At 42.6% G+C, this 22087-nt stretch overlaps 1 protein-coding gene across 2 annotated transcripts in view; it reads right to left on the reverse strand.

The window, feature by feature from the left end:
- The window catches only part of gria3b (glutamate receptor, ionotropic, AMPA 3b), a 494474-nt gene that overhangs the window by 158802 nt on the left and 313585 nt on the right, over window positions 1-22087 (reverse strand). For both annotated transcript variants that reach the window (XM_070882006.1, XM_070882007.1), the window contains exons 9-11: window positions 11942-12049; window positions 7283-7489; window positions 51-421 (exon numbers count right to left, since the gene is read on the reverse strand). In XM_070882006.1, the coding sequence (XP_070738107.1) occupies window positions 51-421; window positions 7283-7489; window positions 11942-12049 (686 nt within the window). The remainder of the gene's footprint in view (window positions 1-50; window positions 422-7282; window positions 7490-11941; window positions 12050-22087) is intronic.

Consider the following 22087-nt stretch of genomic DNA (forward strand, 5'->3'; position numbering starts at 1 on the left):
CATCAGTTTTTGACCATAAAATGCACAAAGGTAATGTGATAATGACAAACCTTGGTGAAATATCGCATCCTTGCTGCATAAAGGCACCCAGAGAAAACCAGAGACTATTAAATATCCCAAACTCATTAGGTGGCTCAGTATTTTGGGGGTCACGTCCTTCTTCATTTTCTTCCATATGCCATTCATAAGGACTGAATCTGCTGACCAGGAAAAGCACTACGCTGACTCCAATGTAGGCGAAGACTATGCACATCCAAATCTCATAAGCCAATGGGTCCAGAAAAGAGAACACTCCTGGTTTGGACTTTTGGGGCTTCTTTATCATTATGGAAATACCAAGACTCATGAAAGGTTTGGAAAAGTCAATGACTTCTTCTCGGACCAAGGTTATAGTGAGTGGTGCAACAGCAATATCAGCTCTCTGGAAATGGGGAGAATGCTAATTAGTATAAAATAATCATAAAGACATTGCATAACTTTATAGAAATAAATAATTACTATTTCATTAGCTCACTGACCAATACTAAATATTGCAATGGATTGTGGGATTGCACTTCCTCCATATTATAGATACCCATGATGCATTGCAACCATGCGAACACATAAAAATATGCCTCAGATTTATTCTAAATGGAAAATTACAAATGTCTTAAACTGTAAATTGGTTCAACTCATTATTATTATGAAAAATAATTTCCAATCTAAAACAATAACCCACAATTGTTACAAAAACTTTTAAAAGTGACAATCCAATGGTTATATCAATAGAGTGTTGAGTTTCCTTAGAAAGTAAGGATGACCTATCTGAGTTGGGTTATCTGATGGAAGGAAAATAGACTCAGAACTCAGGAGGTAACGTTATATTGGTACATAAGGTAATAAACAGTATATCTGAAACACAAATCGTAACAGTAAGGCAAAGGGGTAGAGATTCATAATAGTAAATGCTAAATTTAGCATTGTCATCTTTGTCGTGCAAAAAGTGATCAACACACATGGATTTCTGGGTAGGGTAGTGAGCAACAAAACTGGAATAATTTACTCGACAGTGGAGTACTGTGATGGAAAGACAGTAGGGTCTTTCTGGATATTGAGCTATGATGGGACTGGCTGTCTTTCCTCAGATGTATCTATCTTGTGGTGAGGTATTTCCTACATCACTCAAGTACACCTCCTGGTGTACTGACCAAGAATGGCACTGCCAACATCCGTAGGAGGTGCTGTATTCTGAAATGTCTCACATTCTTGTCCGAAGAGGTTAGCACAGATAGGGAGGAAAGGAGTATTTATTGGGGGGGGGGGGGGAATAAAATCGTAATGGAAAAATAAACAGAAAGCTAGGTATTCAATGCTATTATAAAGAAACATAATAGGGCTGATTCTGTGATCCTGAGAAGAATGGGCCTGGAATTGTTATGTGCACAGAAATCATTGGTCGAGGAATGGGGAGCTGACCATTCTAGATTCAGCAAGAACAGCTCATTTAAACTATCATTATTATGTGCTCCCTTCATCTTTTCCATGGAATGCTACATCTGCAAGTGAGTGGAAATGAGGAGAGCACTTGCTCATAAAGAGCTAATGTTCCTTGGAAACACTGCTTTTCGCTGCAAAAATGGTATCTTGCCAAGGATTTAGGGCCGAACTTCCCACTTTGAAGAAGAGACTTTGGATCTTCTATTGGAACAGATGAGACAGAGGAGGGTAGCCATATGTGGGGCATTTGGGAACCTTCCTCTGTTACCAAATGTGCAGCATGCATTGTTGCAATGGACTGATAGGGAAAGGAATTGGTCCCTGTCGTGCTTGGTTTTTGAGCAAAAAATTACTGTTGGGGACCAATTTATGGGCACAATTTTGTGTGCCTGATCCCCTCCGAAATGGCAACTTTCAAGTGTTCGGGTGCTAACCTAAAACAGACTTTAGGTCCCTTGACTATGTCAATCAAGGCTTAACGCCTATTTTAGGACCCCTTTGCCAAACTCGGCTCAGTTTCTCTGAGTCTACCAGTGGCCGGCAACAAAAAAGTAGAATGTTTTTCATGTACGCTAATGTGGATCCAGAAGGAACAGGCATGCTGCTCACTGTGGCCTCCTGCTGGCTTGTGCTCGCCTTCCCATTTGGCTCCCCCCTTCGGCATTGGGGCCGGCTGATTTTTCCAGGTCCCCAGCCAGCGAGTCGCTTGCTTGGTGCCCACAGCTCACTGGTTTTATGTAGATGAGGCCCAAGCCTGAACTGGGAGCGAGCCTTGGGCCAACGACTTTGGGCACGGTTTCCTGCACGGAAAAAAATTCTCTGCCATTGTGTTGAAGCTGTCTCTCACATCTATAGATTGTGGTTGCAGGTGAGGAAGAAATTTTCTTGTGTGGAAAAGAGTGCCAAGGTCAGGTTGCCTTACAGATTGACAACTCAAATTAAATCTGTGCCTGTCACAAGCATTGAGTGCAGCAACAGCAGTGGCGGATGGAAAACACTGGCATAACTTCACTTCCTGCACACCAAAACTTCCACATCTGTAATACTTCAGCTTGAATCATATGGCTGGCACAGAGAAAGACTTCTATTGCCGCACTTAATTATTGCATCCTGTGTCGCCAAATCTCAATTCCACCTCATACTACTTGCATGAAGTGTAGTCACCCATGGTGGAATTTAAACCGAGCATTGAGTGCTATTCATGTTAGATCAAAAAGCTGAAAGCACATGGTTTGTCTGCTTTTAAAGTAGGTGGCTTCCCACAACCATAGAGACAGAAACCACATTCATGGTAGCCCTGCTAATCTGGAAATTATAAGGGCCAAATACAGGCTGGTGGCTTTCACCATCCCAACAAGGTAAGTGTTGTCTTAATCTTCTTCTTGCTTCCCCTTCAAATTCAGCCACTCAGTAAGACATGGGCACATCTGCCAAGCACTTAGGGCCCGAAATTGATGGTCCTACCATCGGCTGCCGCCGAGTTTTCTCGGCGGTTTCCCTGTTTTTTTGGCGCTCTCCCCTCCATGAGACATTGGTGAGGCCCTCATGCTGGCAGTTCGGAAGGACCGCTGGGGAGTGTCCACTGGCATGTGCTGGCATGCAATACCGAAAAAGTCCTCCTGCCCACTCCCACCTGAGATTCATCCAAGCAGTCCTCCGCTCCTGCAAGAGAAAAGACCGTCACATGGGAGCAGGTCTTACCTGGGCAGTAGGTATGAAGACCTACAAGAAAAAGTGAGTGAGATTTTTTTCTTTACTTCTTTTGCAACGATTTTGTGTTAAAGGGTCCTCTGAAGGTTTTGTGATACTTTGTTTTTTATTTTTTGAACATTTTTTTTTGTGCGTTCCCCCCTCCCCGAGCCCGACTTCAGCCTCAGCGTAACTTTCTCCAAGATTGCATTTGCCGCCCAGAATCCCACCTACCGCTCTCTACCGCCCAGAATTGGATTGCATTTTTGCCGTCGGGCGCTTTTTTCCTTTTTTGACCAAACTTCCGTCCAAAGTACCATCAGGATGTTAGCAGTCTTTTCGACAGTAAACGGGCGGAATTTGCCTTTGATCAATTTCGGCCCCTTAGTGTATTGTTCTTGGTACTGTGCACAGCTTGCACCATGCTAGTGCATGTTCCTTCTCCCTTATTTTATGGGCTTTCCAAGATAACTTGCCTGCCACCAGGGCAAGTCAAATGCTGGTACATCACCTGAGCACCTGTCAAGCCCTCTGACCACACAGTCACAATCTCAGTTTCAAGCACCTTGGGAGAATCAGACAGGGCCAGGAGGGATCACCTCGTGAAACACACAGCACAGGTGAGGAGCAGCATGTGGAAAGTGGCAGCAGCAGACCAGCAAGAAAGTGAAGAGCTTCGGCCAAATGTTTTTCTGCTACAAGACCCATACTGGGGCTACAAGTAGAGAGAAGAAACTCATTAATGAGCCAAAGTGTTTCAAGCAGTTGTTTTAAGAATGTTCCAAGCTCCCTGCATAGTATGTCAGTTAATGTACTGAATTGCAGCTTTGACATCGGCGCTATCATGAGGAAGAGTATGGAAAACTTGCAGCCCACCATGGAGCAAGTGTATAGTCATCTGTAAAAAGCTTCCGATGACTGAGTTCCAAAGCAGAGACACAGCCTTCCTTGTGAATGCTGTGACTACAACTATTGAGGCCGTGGGCTCCAAATTGCAGGAGGCATTCAGTTCTGGCTTGAAGAGGCTAGGGGATTGGGTTGAGTGTATCTTGACTTCACACTTGTAAGTGATCGACAAGGGTTTTTTCCCATGCAGATCCCTGGTCATTCACAAGGGATCCCAGCAGCTGTGGCATGCCAAAAGAAGGCAAATGAGACAATTACCTCTCTCACCACCCCAGCCACCCCCCTTAGAGTACTAACAAAGTAGCAGGTCACGGGCAGATGCGACTAGCCATTGTAAGGATCAAAATATTGACAGTAGGGTCGTCACGTTATCTAGCACAGCAAGATACAGTACTGCAGCTGTGTCAAGTGGACATATTGTGGAGCAGCAAGGTGCCACTGCACAGATTCCTCCTACGTAGAAGCAATACAAGTAGGAGACACTGCAGTCTCAATAAGGACAAACGCAAGGGAAGCAAAAAATATAACAAACAACGTTAAATAACAGTAGAGAAGTAAACAGGTTGCACCTTCCTTGCAATATAGGTATGTAGATTTATTACCAGAAGGTAAGGGTATAGGCATGGATGGCAGTAGAGGCAGTGGTGATTAGGCAGAGCAGGTTGTGCATGGGATCAATATGTTATGAGGAAGACAATTCATGCAGGACCACATTTACAGATTTTAATTCGAAGTCCTGTCATCTATAATTGACACACCAATCATTCTGGTTGGACATCATCTTCACCCACTTCTAGTTCCTTCTCTTCTTCCTCCTCCTTCTCTGTTTAGGATGTGGGCTTACCCTTTATGAAAGACTGTCTTTCTCCACATAGCAAAATTATGCAAGATGCAGCATACACAGATCATTTTGGACATTGTGTCATGGCTATAGAGCAGTAGACACCTGATTAGTCCAGAAAGCAGAATCTTTGCTTCAGCATGCTAATTGTATGTTGTACCAGAGCCTGGCTAGAAGTTTGAGCCTCTGTTCAGGGTTCCTCAATATTGATTTAAGCCAGGTTTCAGGGAGGTAGCCTTGATCCACTCGCAGCCATCTGCCCAGTCTTCCTGGTTACATGTGCACCACCAATGAGGCATTGTACTTTTGGAAAGTAATCCACCTCATGAAAGTACTGTAATTTCTCGTGCTGTTGCCTCAAGTCCATGGGGAAATTGACAAAAATGTTTCCCCGAGCAAAGAAACCTTCTGTGACTTGCTTGATGCCTCAGTGGACTGAAGAATGACAAATATGGCTTGGACGAATCCAGACACATCAAAATTGAAAGCTGTGTAACTTTCATGGCAACTGGAAGGACTGTTACTGTGGTAGATCTTATCTGGAGGTTGGCCACAAATAGATAACTCCCTCAGGAACTGTAGCTGGTGAGAGAACATCACCTCAGACATCTCCTGGCAGGTCTGCCTATGTCTGAAGACTGAGCTCACACTGAGTTTCAGTTCTGGGCTGAGGCTAAGTGGGTGCTGAACACCTAAGGTTCAAGCAAACTACTTTTGTTCTCTGTGCCTGAAGTTTTCTTCCTCCTCCAAATTCACCACTGGCATTGGAAGACTCAACTTACTACCTAAAGTGAACACTATCGTTGTTATTAATGAAGTGGCTGTTGTAGGCAAAACGTCCCAGCTAAGGGAATCTTATGCAAAAATGCAGCAGCAAACAGCAATAATTCTACAAAGAAAATGCAGAAACTGCAAAAGTTCAAAAAAATTACAACTTGCAGTGGAGTAGTAAATACACTCACATCTTTAAAAATCCAAGCTCTGAAGACCAGAGCAAAGCTGAATTTAAACAGGTAAACAGCACTAAAGGGGTGAGGATGGACAAAATGTGTGGCATTCATTGTGAGACCGATTTACATTAGATTGACTACAATTAGGATCTTTTATTTAGATCTGTGCATGCTCTGGCCTTTAAAATCAAAACATTTTTGGACTGCTGCATTTGGTATCTTGCAAATCCAGAACTTGGACGAAGTTGACCAATTCAGTGTGGTGTGGTTGTGTAATATATGGGCGCACTCTATAGGTGTAATTTTCAGACGTTGTACTGCTGCGAGCCTTGCACACTAATTTGGGCACATGATGTCCAGCTATTGATTTGAAATGGTCCCAAATTTTTAATATTTGCTTCCAGTGGGCAAAGTTGGAAAATTATTTCTTATGAGGGTATCAACTCGAAATTGGTCCTAGTATGAATATAAATGCACATAACAAGACCAAATAATCCCAATAATACTAGAGCTATTACAATATATGAACAAGAGCCACAGAGATTTTGATGAGAAAGTGGGAATTAAATTGGACAGATAGGCTCAGTGTCACAAATCATAAAGGTCAAATGCACTGCCAGTCTTAGGTTCACAATCCAGGGGGTGGGCCTTACATCTTTCAGTTTTCTAGAAAGGTTATTTGATTGAACAGCAAATCTGGTCCAGCTGTTACCAGAGAGATACATTTCTTCGGCGAGGGTTTTTTTTTAGTGCTGTGCAATTAAAGAGAAAAGTACTGTTGCAAATTTGCAAAGCTCTGTGAGATTATTATATACATTACAAATGGGAGCAAAAGAAACAGCTGGCAAATAACTGGCAATCCGATTTTCTCAGATATGTTGGATTGAGTTTTACATATGGTCGTCGTCGACTAAAGTATCATTGGGGAACCACTGCATCAGTGAGATACAGGTACGGCTCGGTAAAAAAATGATTCCATGCTAGTGCAGCACATTGATACTGAATACCCAGCACACCTAGAGGAGACGGGACACTTGCTGGGATCTAGGGGCAAACTTTGCAACTATATGGCATTGCACTAGTTAGATCACTGTGCAGTCCTGATTTTTTTCATTGCCTAATAAATGAAACGTCCATAAGTATTCTTTATTCATTATCAGTCCAAATGATAGAGAATAAACATATCATTCAACATGAAAGAGTTCCGCTTTTCCTACGATATAACTTTGGATTATGAAATGATCTCTGTTCCAGCATCAGAGAAAATAAATTAATCTACCCTGTTAAATAGCTTGTAGTTATTTAATTCGTGCACTGGTTGTCAAGCAGAGTTTTGAATAATAGTGAACACATCTGATGTTCAGCCTATTTTCCAAATGATATACAAATACTTTCTCCATCTTCTTAAACTGATACTTACCCCATATACTAGTTCACCCACCATTCCATTCCAGATTTTACTTTCAGGATCTCTAGCTCCATATTTACCGTCAGGGACAACAGACAGTTTATATTTAATGCCAACATGCTTGGCTATTTCAAAAGCTAAATCCACACAATAGCCTTCATATCTATCATTTGCACCAAATTGTTCATGATTTTTCTTCAGCATTACATACGGTGATTCCTGTAAAAACAAAAACACGAATAAATGGATCAAGCTCATGCATATTGTTAAGGGGTTCAAGGTTAAGTGACAAGGTTTTCTATTTTCCTGACAAAAATGGGATTTGTGCATATACAGCATTTCATACCTGTGCTTATTATAATTAGTGTAAGCTGCTTCATGTATTTTTTGGACAAGACTATTAGAATAGGTAATAAGTACGAATAAGAAATTATTATTATAGATCATGTTAAGCCCAGTGGGTTCACTGTGTTATTGGTACAAAGCATTAAATAAAATGCATGGACAGAAAAAGGACAGTTGGTTCATCAAGCCCAAGACTTCCAAAGTCAATGTACAGTCTTAACCCATTTAATCTCTGGATGAAAGGTTCTGCAAAGTTTTGCCTGGTCTCCCAAAGCAATTCTCGAGAATACTTATCTGATCTTACATCCTACATTATTAGGTATTGGCCAGTCAAAATTGACCAGTTGATTATCATGATTGAAAACAAAAATTTCAACTGTTGGAAAAGTATAGGTACCAATTTTACCAACAAAGAAGCTTTTAGCAATTTTATTCATAAAGTAAATATTTCTTCAAAATTTCTATCATAATGCACCTCTCACAGACAATATAATGATTTAAAACATGGATCAGAATTTACAGTTGCCCGATATTTCAAGAAAACCAAAATATGAGCTGGGATATGAGGGTCGATTTTAACCATGACTTGGGGGGTTGGTTAGGATGGTGGGTGGTGGGGACGCAGATGGAATGTTACGCTGTGTTCCCAAACCTGGCCATCTTAAATTACCTCAGATTGGGCACAGGAGGGCTGCCCATTCCAGCCAAGTGGGGGTCAACTTTACACGGAAAAGTCATGGCCCGATGACATCGATCACACTGCGACCCCATTTGAACTTGAAATCGCAGGAGGCCCGCACGGGAGACAGCAGAGTGGTCAGAAGAGGCCAAGATAGGATTTTTAAAAAATTGCGTGACAATTCCCTGTGTGCCAGGAGGAGCAGGAGTTCTCTGGGCTCGCAAAAAATCTTGTCACGCTAGTCTCGGTCCTCCTTCTCAGTCCCACCACTGGCATCACTTTAGAGACCCCACCCCACCAGTACTAACCTTATGTTTTGAATCATGCCCATGGGTCCCTAGGGGTGTTGGCCTCACACCTGATTTTCCATTCCTACCCACTGGCTCTTACATCATTTCCGCTGCCTTCAGGCGGAAGGCATTGCAGACAAATTTAAATAAGTTAAAATGGCCTAGGTCTCAAACCGAGGAGTGCATGGGGAACTCCTGTCTGACCTCCACCTCTCCCCAAACTTGCTCCAAGTTAAAATCGACCCTCGAATTTCATACATTGGAAATCCAATTGGCTATTTGTTTGTATAATTTGGAGATCCTCACTGTAGTAGCAATAGTACTGCAATCTTCACTTTTATTTTCAGTTTTCCTCTCTTTTTTCTAAGGTTAAGGACTCGTGCCTGCATACATTTCCATGGCACCGAAAGCCCTTTAGTCTCTCACCTAAGTGACTATTTTTTAAATATGTGTTTAGACATTAAGTGCCAGTAGCCATTCAACTGCTGGGGATTAGAGTCTTCAAAGCCGAGCCCAGTCCTGTCCTCATCCAATGTTCACAGATGTACATTTTCCAGCAGTGATCACTGATAGTAATCATGCATGGAAACCCTGGCTGATTCTTCACTCCAAAGTCCGAGTCACACTTGAATACCCCATTATTGTCCTGGTCAATATCAGCTACTTCAGCACAAACCAGGGATGGAACCTTGAACCGTTTAGTTTCACTTTTTGCACCCAGTCTCAATGGCTGTAAGATCAGGTTCAGGTTGGGCCTGGTGCCAATAAAGCCAGCTCTTTTCATCCCCAGCAATGCATCTTGATTTTAACCTCAGGCAAGACTGGTTATGATACCAGTGTAGTCTTTAAATTTCCTACATCAGCCATCCTGCAGTCTCTTTGATTGATACGGGCAGTTTAGAGTTTTAAATCATGTGTGTGATAACAGCAGTAAGCACGTTAATGGTACTGTAACAGAGACATTACTCCATTTATTTCCAAATGTCTTCATCAAAAGAGCAGACTTAGGAATTTGATATATTGTGTTCTCTACTAATGTCACACATTTTCAATCCTTCAAGGAGTAATAATACAAAATTATGCTCCCAGTAGGGAGCCTCATTCTCTGTAGCACACATCAGCAATTGAGTGCAAACCTCTCACAATTTTCCACTGCTTAAAATAAAGAGATAGAAAATCATATCGGATTCCTAACAAGGGCTCTCTGCAGGTGGGTGGCCACTAGAGGCATGATTTTGTACATGACCTTTCTTAGTGTTGATCAGTTCCAAACGATGGGCAGTTTTGAGTTCTGAGCTCACGCGCAAATTTATTTCACTTGCCGCCATCAGAAACTGCAGAATTGTATTCCAACACGGCTGGATTGGATTCAAAACTGCAGGTGCCAGAAATGAATTGACTCTTTAAGCTTTGCTGATGCCCCTAATTGTAACTTTCAATGTGCCATCATAAAAGCGACAAAAGTGAAATAAGAAGGTTGTGCTCCATGATGGCAGTTTCCTCAGTTCAAAAAAAAAACATTTACGAGGTATCATATCGTAATACATTTCAAAAGGCAGTCAAGTCCATTCATGCACTGACTGCCACTGCACTATCAGGGAACTTTGGTTACATTGACAATTAAACGGATACACTATAAGAGAACAATAACAAAGTGAACATGTGTAGGAAACGATTGTGGAAAAAAGTGACAATATCAGATACAAAATGAATGGACATTTATTGAACAGCATTGGGAGTTTTTTTTTGTTGAAAAAAAGTGACAATAAAATAGAAGACAATAAAAGCGATGGCAATAAGTGGAATTTATAAAATGAACTTCCCTGTTACAGACTCAATGTTACATTTTAACAGCTGCTGACGATATATTAATTGCAACATCATCCATTCTGATGAGAGAAGTACAGATAAGACCTTGAACATTAGAATAATAATAGCAAAGAAAGGAAAATAAATTGCTATTATAATGTATCACAATTATATTAAAATTGAAACTTAACATTTAATATAAAGATTCTAATCCTGAAATGCTATTGTGAACATAGCAGGCTTCAAAGTGTCTTCTCCCTATTTTCTTTGCACTGTTTTTGCTGGGTTCACAGAAAGTCATTTTAAGGAGCTAAACCAAACATTGTTGGAGAACATTTTTCAGGAATGAATTTCTGAATCTAAATTGTTATTTCATTCTGTGTCAGAAAATATTAGGAAGAAATGTAATAGTTATAAAATTGATCTTCTGAGCAGCATTGGCCCCAACATGGTAGGGATGATGGAACGTTTCTGCTTGCAACATTGTAAATATGATTATCTGTCTGATATTTCTAGTGAAGATGTGAATGCCTTTTCTTAGAATGGAGGACATATTTGCTAGGCTGTTAACAATATTGCTACATGTAAAAATTCTCATCCCATTGTACTAAAAATGGAACTCAAGATGGTCATCGTTACACCAGAGGAGGCAATGTGGCCAATGGTCAAGTGCCAGATGATATTCTGAAGCCACCTTATATATTTTAATAACAGTTAATAACTTACAAGTTTGTATTTTGAGATCTAGGAAAGCATGATTACATTAAATGGGGTATTGTGAGAGTGCAGACCTTTGGTCAGCAGCATTCTCTGGCAGTGATGGGGTCAGCATTGAAATGTGGTCTTGCCGCTGATGCCTAGAATCCATTTTACCAGTTTCTAAGAAAATTTGCCAAAAAGCATCCTAATGCTAGTTAATGATGGCTGGCAGCAGATAAGAGGCTTTCATTATCATAAATTGAAGATCACAAGGTATACTTTCTTACAGATAATGGTGAGTCACCACATTAAATTAGGTTGCAAAATGTGAAACAGGTCACCATGCAATAATCGATTACATTACTGGACCTTGTCCCGAATTGAACTTGTTTTGAGGTATCGTCCCCTTGAACCTACATATCAAGTTCTGTTGAAATCCGCTAAAGATTTCTGAAGTTATTGTTCACAAGCAGACAGACAGGCATGTAGATAGGTAGTCAGGCAGGCAGGCAGGCAGGCAGACAGACAAACAAACAGATAGACAGACAGGAACACCAGTTAAAGTACCTCTGTCCCTTTTTGGGGTAGAGGTAATAAGTTACTGAGATGTACTGCTTAGAGAATAGAAGAGTATCTCCAACAGTAAAATATTACTGTATTTGGGAATCAGCTTAAATCTTATATTTAAGTCTGCACTAATATCTTCTCACAGTCAGTCAGTGAAATTCCATTACTGTGTAGCTCTCTGCAAAATAATTTTTTGGTAAAAGTTAGAGAGTGAAATATACATGAAATATACCAATGTGTTTTTAAGTTAATTTTAAAAAATCAAAAAAGGATTGTACTTACCATTATAGTAGTGACCACAATTGTTCTGTTTTCAGGAGAAGCCGATTCATTGACCTGCTGTAGTTCAGCGATGGTCACCAGCCTTTCATATTCGTTCCAGTACCCAATCTAAAATCATCAAAGATTTGGATCTTGTTAGTTCAAGTTCACTTGTGGTAAAAGTCCATGAAGCATAAAACAAGTTCTGAAGGCAAATGTGCATAGTCTGCTCTACATCTCACATAATCCAAGGGTTGGTCTCTACACAGAGATTTCATGAAGGCAATATATCCTGAGCAACAAGCAAAGAGAAAACCGAAATGCATCAATATGTGTTTTCCAGAGATGGGGTGGAGGGGATTGGTATTATTTTTTTAATTGGCTGTTATCATCTGATTACATTTAAAATATGCCCTCAAATTTTTAGTTATTGGATTTCAAATTAACTCATTTGATACCAACAAAAAACAGAGGTTTCTGAAGTGTTCTAAGTTAAAACAACAAAAGATTTTTTAATGAATTTTTTGAGGGGTGGATGGGTGGGGGGGGTGAATATAACTTCCATGGTCCACTTTCTGAGCATAATTTGCATCGGATGTAGTACGAATAAATAATAGGGCTGTACTCAGTTGAGTATTTATACAGACAGTATTCATAATTTTTGTACAGTTTTAGTAATTGCAATGAAGTCCTTGAAATGCCCCTTTTTAAGATAAAGATCGATCATTGCTTAATATGCTGCACAACACTTTGATCTATAGTTATCGATCATATCTATATTCATATTAGTCAATTTCCCATGGTGTCACACAGAGGGAGTAAAGGCCAAGTGTAGATTTCAGGTGACTTAGGGTTAGAGTGCCAGAATAATCAGACCAAGGTACACAGATGTCATTCAGCCCCCATTTTAAAGACATACATACTGTCCTTATTTTGATATAATACAATTATTTTATATTATTATATAGTGAAACAGCAAAATATGTGGGAAGTCTAGAAGGAGCCTAACAGAGTTGGCTGAAGTGTAGGAGTTTCTCTGGAGTACAGACCGAGGAGCTGGAAAATTCAATGTGTAGGTTCTACAGCACTACCACTGGTAAGCGGGTGCAATTACAGTGTGACAATTTACATAGTGTTGTCTTAAAACTGTTTAGCAATAAATTTAGTCTTCTAATCATAATCATTTTATTCTTTAACTACCACATAAAAAGTAATGTACAAGTGGAATATAGTCACAGATAGACACACAAACCTAGGCATGGGTCTTTTCATGCTGCTTGAACAAAGGTAAAAGCTTATATTTATACACTGTTTTCTTAATCAAACTCGAGCTCGCATTGCCTAATATAATCTCTGGCCACTGCATAAGCCAGAGACACAAGTCTACATTTTCTTCAACATACATCAACAATGTTAGAAGTACGTAAAAACACAGTGGCCTTGCTGTGGAAACCTTCGAGTCGCTAGACTTTCTTATCATAACATAACATTTATAATCTAAACATTCTAATATGAAAATATCCAAAGGTCGTAAACACCGGCTGTTGCTAAGTGAAATCTGTATCTCTCTCTCTCCCTCTCTCTGTCCAATGATACCAACCACATTTTTCCCCCTATATCAAATGAACTAAACATGAACACCTTTCAGAAGCTGAATTACCAGAGTTCTATATGCCAATACATAGGCAGTTTCTGTTAAAAATGTGACAGGAAGTGCACACAAGGTAAGATTTTGAATATATTAAGTGTGCGTGTGTGTATTATTGTTCACAGTGTGTCACAGGTTACACTCTCATGTCAGTGGGGGTTGTTGCATGGCAGAAGAGAGGAAAAGAAAAAAATTGGAATAAACTGTAAGAGACAGTGAATTAAGCGTTTTTTAAATTGGTTGTTGGAAAATACATAAATAGTATTTTCCTTATCTAACAGCAACAAAAAAATCTTGCATTTATGTAGCACCTTTAATGTAGAAAAACAATCCAAAACACTTCACAGAGGCATAATCAGAAAATAAAAATGGATATTGAGCCAAAGAAAGAGATATTGGAGGGGTGACCAAAATCTTGGTCAAAGTGGTGGGATTTAAAGAGAATCTTAAAGAAGGTGAGCAAATTGGAGGGGTTTATGGATGGTGTTCCAGAATGTGGGGTCTAGGTGGCTGAAGATATGGTTACCAATGGTGGGGCAACAGTAGGATGCACAAGAGGCCACAGCTGGAAAGGTTGAGTGTTTGGGTGGTGGGGAGTGGGTGGGTTGGGGAGGTTATAGGGCTGGAGAAGGTTACAGAGATAACAAGGGACAAGGCAAAGAAGGGATTTAAACACGAGGATGAGAATATGAAATTGGAGCTGTTGAGGGGCCAGCAGCCAATGTAGATCATCAAGGGCACAAGTGAGTTCTGGATCAGCTGAAGTTGGCAGAGCATCGAGGATGGGAGGCCAGCCAGAAGTATAGTGGGATAGTCAAGTTTGGAGGTGACCATAGTGTGGATGAGGATTTCAGCAGCAGATGGGCAAAGGGTACAGTGGTTGGCAATGTTACCGAGATATTAGTAGGTGGTCTTTGTGATGGAGAGGATGAGTTTGGAAGTGCAGCTCCGGGTCAAATAAAATGCTGAGGTTGCAAAAAGCCAGATTCAGCCTGAGACAATGGCTGGGACAGGAGATTGAATTGATGGCAATGGTACAGAGCTTGTGGCAGGAGGCAAATGTGATAGCTTTGGTCTTCCCAATGTTGTGGCTCATCCAATGTTGAATGTTGTACAAACAGTCTGACAATGGCAGTGGAAGAGTCAAGAGAGGTGGGTTTCATCACCGTATCAGGTCTCCCTTGCTTTACTTCCTGGCTTCCTCCTACTCCTTGATGTGAAGGGTCAGAATTTCAACTTCTTTGGATGCCCCTCTAAATGGGTAACTGTCTGTGATACTCGGGCAGGAGGGTTGAGAATCACCTTCTGCCCAGTTTCCAGTGCCCTTGTCTTATACTTGTAGTAAGTGTAAATGGGATTTTCGTCGAGCCTCCACTGAAGTTACTGCAGCGGAAATGAGGAAATTATTGGAGACTAAAATGAATGGTCCAGCTTAATTCTACAGTTGCCTTCATTCATTGTGTTCCAGGATCAACCTGGAGGACAAGTCAGACCCTGGAGCAACTACCCAACTTTCCTTCCTGGCCTAGCTGATATTGTCAATGGTTCCCTCTCCTCAGCTCCAAACCTTTTCCCCAATAAAACCATCACTCTCACTCTCTCCTCAAAAAACGATACCCTTGATCCTTTTGTCTCCACTAATTACCACTCCATCTGCAATGTCTCATTCCTCCTTACAGTCCTTAAATGCAATATTAACTCCGAGCTCAATTCCATCCTTCGCATAGCATCGAAACACCCCTAACCAAAGTCACAAGTAACAACATCGACCATGAATGTAACCATGGTGTTTTATCTCTCATGGTCCCCCTTGATATCTCTGCAGTGTTCAGTATGATCGATCATACCATCCTCCTTCAACTTCTCTCATCTGTTGTCCAGCTCCATTGGACTGCCATTGCGTGGTTCACTCCTACATATCTAAATGTATGCTGAGCATCGCCAGCAATGGATTATTTTCTCACCTGTGTGCCATCACATCTGGAGCCCCTAATGATCTATCTTTGGCTCCATCCTTTCTGCAAATACATGGTGCTTGACAACTTCATCCTCAGCGATATGGTCAGCTTCCACATATAGACCGATAGCATCCAGCTCCACCTCTCTACAAACTTTCTTGACCCCTATATTATCCTTGTATTACCAGAGTTCTTGTTCGACATCCAGTCTTGGATGAGTCTTAATTTCCAACGGCTCATTATTGAGAAGGTCAGAGCCATTATCTTTGGGCCCTGCTATAACTCCGCTCGCTTGCCAGTGATTTCCTACCCTTCCCTGGACACTGTGTTAGGCTGCATCAGACTGTTTGTATCCTTGACATCCTGTGCTCCCTCAGCTGAGCATGAGATTCCAACATGACAATTAGCAATGACAAGCCACCAGCTTCTTGCCTGAAAATCAGTCAGCCGACAGGGAAGCATCCGTCCTTTGCTATTCTCAGGCGGGCCTCCGAATGGGTGAGCAACCTTTCTGCCTTAAACAGATATAAGACTGCTTAAATATGTGAATTGATGTGCTGATTACAAATTTTAGGCCCACTTGTACCAGACATGGAATGTCTAATTAGTGGTTCTGAAAGGCCACTCATAAAAGAGGCAGCATTTTTTTTAAACTTTTACTTTGTGGTTCCACCCCTGCTCTTCCTGGGCCCACAAAAAATTCCAGCCCAACCTGGTGGCCGGCTCAGTATGGGAACTGGCAATTTCCTGCCCCCCACCCCCTCCCCTCCCTCCCCACCCCCCCAAACGACAAGCTGCAGCGGGTGGCCATTTAGCGGCTGCAGGTCGCCAGCAGCATTTAAATGAGATCGCGGTCACCCCCATTTGGACAGAAGTCAAATTACCCCCCACCCCCCCGTTCCCCCTCCACCATTTCTGTTTCTTTATAAAGATTGCTTACTTTCACCTCTGTAATAGTGCCTGCCTCCCCTCTGACCCCCTTATAGATGCCTATCCCGCCTACAAACTTGACTACTCTGGCAGTCTCCTTCTATCCTACACCCTCTGTAAACTGTAACATGTCCAAAAATATGCTGCACATATCCTGTCCCTAGTAAGTCCTGCTCACCCATACTACTAGGGGCCGAAATCTGACCTATATTGGCTCCCTGTCCCCAAAGTGAAAGAACAGAAAGAAAGGACTTGCATTTATATAGCGCTTTTCACGACTACCAGACATCCCAAAGTGCTTTACAGCTAATGAAATATTTTTGAAGTGTTGTCACTGTTCTAATGTGGCCTCAAATTGAAATTTCTTGTTCTTCTCTTTGAATCCCTCCAAGGCCTCACCCCACCCAATCTCTGCGCTCTCTTCCAGCAATGTATCTCCCTTTGTACTCCCAATTCTCTGAGTCTGGACTTTGTGCCTCCCCTCTCCCTTTGCCTCACTTTGGCACAGCTTTCAGCCGCCTGGGTCCAACTCTCTGGAATTACTGCCCTAAATCCTTCTGCCTCTCTCTTCCTTTAAAAACCTTCTTAAAACCCAATTCTTTGCCTAAGCTATTCATCACCCGTCGTAATCTCCTTTCCCAGAACAGTGTCCATTTCCCATATGCCTATTGGGACTTTGTTTTGTTAAATGCAAGTTATTGTTCCTTCAGAAAAGTACTCCTTTTTTAAATGGATATGCATAGGCTTTGGGAAAAGGGCTGGTGTAATTTTGCAGAGAGTTTTCATATATTAACTGGGACACATCTGTTGGCACAAGATAGCTTGATGGGCTTGATGAGCTCATTCGGAGTCTCCAACCCATGCACGCCTACCCAGCCACCCCCGCCCCCCGCCCCCCACACTCAACAAGCGTATTGAATATTGGCAAAATAAACAATTTAGTCATCAATTGTAATCATTCTAATGAACTCACAAAATCAAAAAGATACTCAGTAATTTTCAGTAATGTGATAGCTAAGTCAGGACATTTGCAATACCTAAGGGCAGTGCCCAAAGCAATGCACTTTTAGCTGGTTAAACTCCAGCAGGATTGTTATTCACAATTGGGGTTTCCCAAGCCTTCATTTAAGCCAATATGGCTCCTTAGGTGTCAGCCTCATCGTGGCTTCTTCGGTGTCAGCTTGACTCAAAGGTAACACTCTTGCCTCTCAGTCAGAAGGTAGTGGTTCAAGCCCTATTTCAGAGACTTAAGCACTGATACCTCAGTGCACTGCTGCTTTGTTGGGAGATGCCGGGGTAGAAATTCAGGCTCGCCGGAAAGCTGGCGCACCTACCGTTTTTAAAGGTTTTTTTCTGCCGCACTGGATGAGGTGTCCTCTTTTGCTAAATTTAGCTCTGTCAGTTTTTATCAGGTGGACCGGAAGTCGGTCATAATGGGGGCGAGAGTGGGGCCGTAAGCAGAAGATGGACCACAGGAGGGACGGAGTCACTGCCACTGTCAATCATCAGCGGAGCGGTGATGACGTCATGATGTTTGTACATCACCACGGCTCTCCCCTTCACTTAAAGGGGAGAGCCTTCACCATGTTAAAACTTCAGTCCACTGTTGACCGCCCGGCTGAACCCGGGAGCATAATTGTCGGTCCAACCTCGCAGTCAGCCGACAAAACAAGCAACATGGTGGCCATGGCAGTGGGTCCTTGGGCTAGAACCTCCACTTTTGTGCTTATCGCCCAAAAATGGGCATTATTTCTCGTGTGGGTGGTGAAAAAGGGTTTTCAGATCGCCGGCTTCTCGCCCATTCTCAAAGCACCTAGTCTCAAATTTTGAAAGCGATATGAAATGGGCGCTAACGTTAAATTTTTTTGAACTTCTGCCGTAAAATTTGGCCGCCCTTAGCAACGGCATGGCAACGCTCAATTCCCGCGATTCAGGAGGTCAAGGGTCATCATGACTTGCGCAAAAGAGGAGACAGAGAGAGAGGGAGCTCAGAGGGACTGAAGACATGTCTGGCTATGGTGTTTGCTTGTCTTGCTGTTGTGGGAGGCATGAGGGACATTCACCAGTAGCAAAAAGCCTATTAAGCACCAAGAACATAGTTGGCACCGAGTTTTTGTCCATCAAATAAGATATAACATGGAAGGAATGCAGGAGACTCTGGAGCTGGTAGCCAGGGACACTATGACAGAGGGCTCCCAGTGGTCCCGGAGCGCCACAGTGCACCCCAAGGTGACGCACCCCCCATTGCCAACCACACAAGAGCTGGCAGCAATATCTTGCTTCTGGCTCGGAGCACGTTCCTATCTCGGGACAGTCCTCTCCCATATCCGTCTAAGCAGCGTTTCGGCCGTCACTACCCCACCCTCCCCCCGCAATGAAGCATCACCCGAGGAGCCCTGAGGCGGCTTTGAGTCAGGAGGGGGAGGGGGGTGGGAGGGTGGAAGGGTTGGCTTGTACAGAAATACTGATGATTTCAGATTAATGTTCGATTTAAATGTTCTTTATTTAACAAAACGTTGTAGCGCATTGGCTCAGGAAGCTACACTATTACACGCTGGTGATTCCTTATCAAAGGGTATAATACACTTAACTTCAATCAACTTAAACTTTACCTGTCACCAAGGTGATGCCCACCATTGATGTATCACCTGCACACCCAGCAGTCAGCCTTGTAAATAACACCAACGTTCTTTCAGGCAAAGCGATCATTGATGAGCTCCTGACGTAAGGCTCTTGCAGCTATCATGCCACCATGGGCCCTTTCATGCGGTCTACAGGGGGGCAGGGGCATGGCTTCAGCATCAGTTTGATTGACTGGCCCGATGACAGCATCCGCCTCCTTGTCGTCCTCTTCCTCTCTCTGGTGAGGTGGACTGTCGGACTCATCAGGCGATTCTTGTCCCCTCCTGAACGCCAAGTTGTGCAGCATGGAGCACACCACCACAAATTGAGCTACCTGCTCAGGGTGGTATTGGAGCTCGCCTCCTGAGTGGTCCAGGCATCTAAAGTGTTGCCTGGAAATTAAGCATTCACCGCCAGTATAATTTGCTGGTGGTCGACAACCAGTTGGACATTCAGGTAGTGGAATGCCTTGTGGTTCCTGAAAACCTCTGCATCCTGAAAAGATACCCACATTGCGATGTGCGTACAATCTATTGCTCCCTGCATCTTGGGGAAGTTTGAAATTCTGGAGAATCCTCGAGCCCTCTCACTCTGTGCCTCCCTGATCATAGGGAAGCTGATCAAGTCCCTCCTGCATACGTATAGGGCTTCAGTGACCTGTCTAATGCAGTGATGTGTGGCATGCTGAGAAAGTTTGCAAATGTCTCCAGCTGTGGCCTGAAAAGAACCCGAGGCATAGAATGACAGTGCCGCGGTGACTTTGACCTCGATGGACAGTGCAGTACTGATGGCGCTGGCAGGCTGCAGATCTGCCCTTATCAGCTGGCGTACCTCAGTGATAACCTCTTTGTGGAAACGCAGTCTCCGAAGGCAGGTGGTGTCGGGCAAGTTGAAGTAAGAATGCTTCTCCTTGTACTTGCGGGTGGTGTAACGTCTGGTCCTCCTCATCAGTCTGTCACGTCTTACATTGGGCATATAATGCAGTGGAGCATTCCTTCGGTGATGTCGAGTCTGCTGCATGTAATTGGTCACCAAGAGTGGGTGAGAAAGGACAGGCCCTATTGCAGTAGCTCTCTGTTTTTCACTGATTGGTCACAAACAAGGAATGTCCTGATGAAGACACCTATTCAATTCCAATCGGTCACTGTATGGTCAAGATGTTTGTAGAGATGTTCACATCAACTCCAACATCCTAACTCTGCCGAGGTTGAAGCACAGCAGCCTTTTAAAGGATGCAACATATGGTCTAGAACATGGCGTCCATAACGCTGTGATTAGTTCCGGTTAGTTCTACTTTTTTTGGGCATTTTTTTGGGCGGGCGATATTGTGGGCGACATGTGTGCGAGGTGGTGAAATTGACGCTGGGCGATCCCATGGCTGCTAGTTTCGGTAAATATGCTCTTTACGACAAAAAGTGGGCGGGCATTAATATTGAATCTCAGCGGTAAATCCGTGAAAGTAACGCTGGGTGATATTATGGGCGTTGATTTCACCCGTTCTGCTGATTCCGCCCCAAAAAAGTGGGTGGGTGGCATTATTTTTTCCCAGCGTTAAGCACATGGGGAAAGTAACGCTTGGCGATAAGTTTCCTAAAAATGGGCATCAGTTTCGATTTTGTGCCAAAATGGGCGATATATGGGCGTTATATGTCATTTCAGCGGTAAAATGGGCGGTAAATGGGCATTAAGCAAAAAAAGTGGAGGTTCTAGCCCCCTGTCTTTAATAGCCGGTGCGCAGCCGTGTCCAACACACTGAAAGCAAGGTGCACCGAGAGAAAAAACTCGTGGCGGATCTACGATTTTTTGTGCTGAATTTGGCTTGAGGTGCGGGAGATCGGAAGTGCGTGCTTTGATTACGCACTTAGGGCTGGTCGGCAGCACCGGGGTGGAAGTGGGGACTGCCGGAAAACCCCCGAGGTGAATTTCGCTGGCGGCGACCATTCGACCCCAAATCGGCGGCCATTCGACTCCGCCATGGGCTGCCACTTTCCGACAGTAAGAGGGCTTTTTGGGAGGCTGAATTTAGACCCCGCCATCTTTTGCATGAGACATTAAACCGAGGTCCCCTCAGAGAATGTAAAAAAATCCCACGACACTATTTGAAGAAGAGCAGGAGAGATCTCCCAATGTCATGGTCAATATTTATCTCTCAGCCAACATCACAAAAACAGATTATCTGGTCCTTTATTTTCAAAGTTGTATGTGGGATCTTGCTGTGTGGACTACACTTGAAAACTACTTAATTGGCTGTAAAATGCATTGGGATGCCCTGAGGTTGTGAAAGATGCTTTATAAATGCAAGTTCTTGCTTTTCAACATTCACTTAAGTTCTCTAGGTGAAACAGTTGGGCGTTTTCCAATAGGGGAGAGTGTTTATGGAAAATGACTTACACAGATTTCTCTTTGTTTGGATTTGACATTTCTAAACATGATGGTTTCCACACCTAACAGAGACGTCATACAATTCTCAAAGATCTGCTGCGGAAGCTTTTAATTTATGCAATATGCACACTGGGGTAGAGTTTCTGCTTGGTGCAAAATGCACTCAAAATTGTGCTAGTTTTCCAAATTGAATATTTTGCTCACGTTTCCACTCAAACTCATTTGCATATCATCAAACATAAAATCTGCCATGAACCAGTGCAATTGGGCAGTGCTTTAGAATGTAATTGTTTTTCTTCTTGCTCTTAAATATTCCTTAATAAATTTAAAAGTGGTAATCTGGTGCAATTTTATTGATACAGCTGAAAATAGGTTTATCACAAAAAATAAGCAGTTTTAATAAGAGTGTCTTGTCCACCACCTGCGAGTAACCTGATTTAAAATAATTGAAAATGACTTTAAAAAACTATATTGAACCATTTGCTGGCTTTATTGGTGTACAGTAGTCAGTTTCTTAGAAAATAATTTTTTATTTTCGTATTTGAAAGCTTTTAAATGGTGCTTACCCATGCCTAAAAATATTAGCTAAATTTTCATCATCATCATCATAGGCAGTTCCTCAGGATC

Source organism: Pristiophorus japonicus, chromosome 6, assembly GCF_044704955.1.
Source record: "Pristiophorus japonicus isolate sPriJap1 chromosome 6, sPriJap1.hap1, whole genome shotgun sequence".
Classification (NCBI taxonomy): Eukaryota; Metazoa; Chordata; class Chondrichthyes; family Pristiophoridae; genus Pristiophorus; species Pristiophorus japonicus.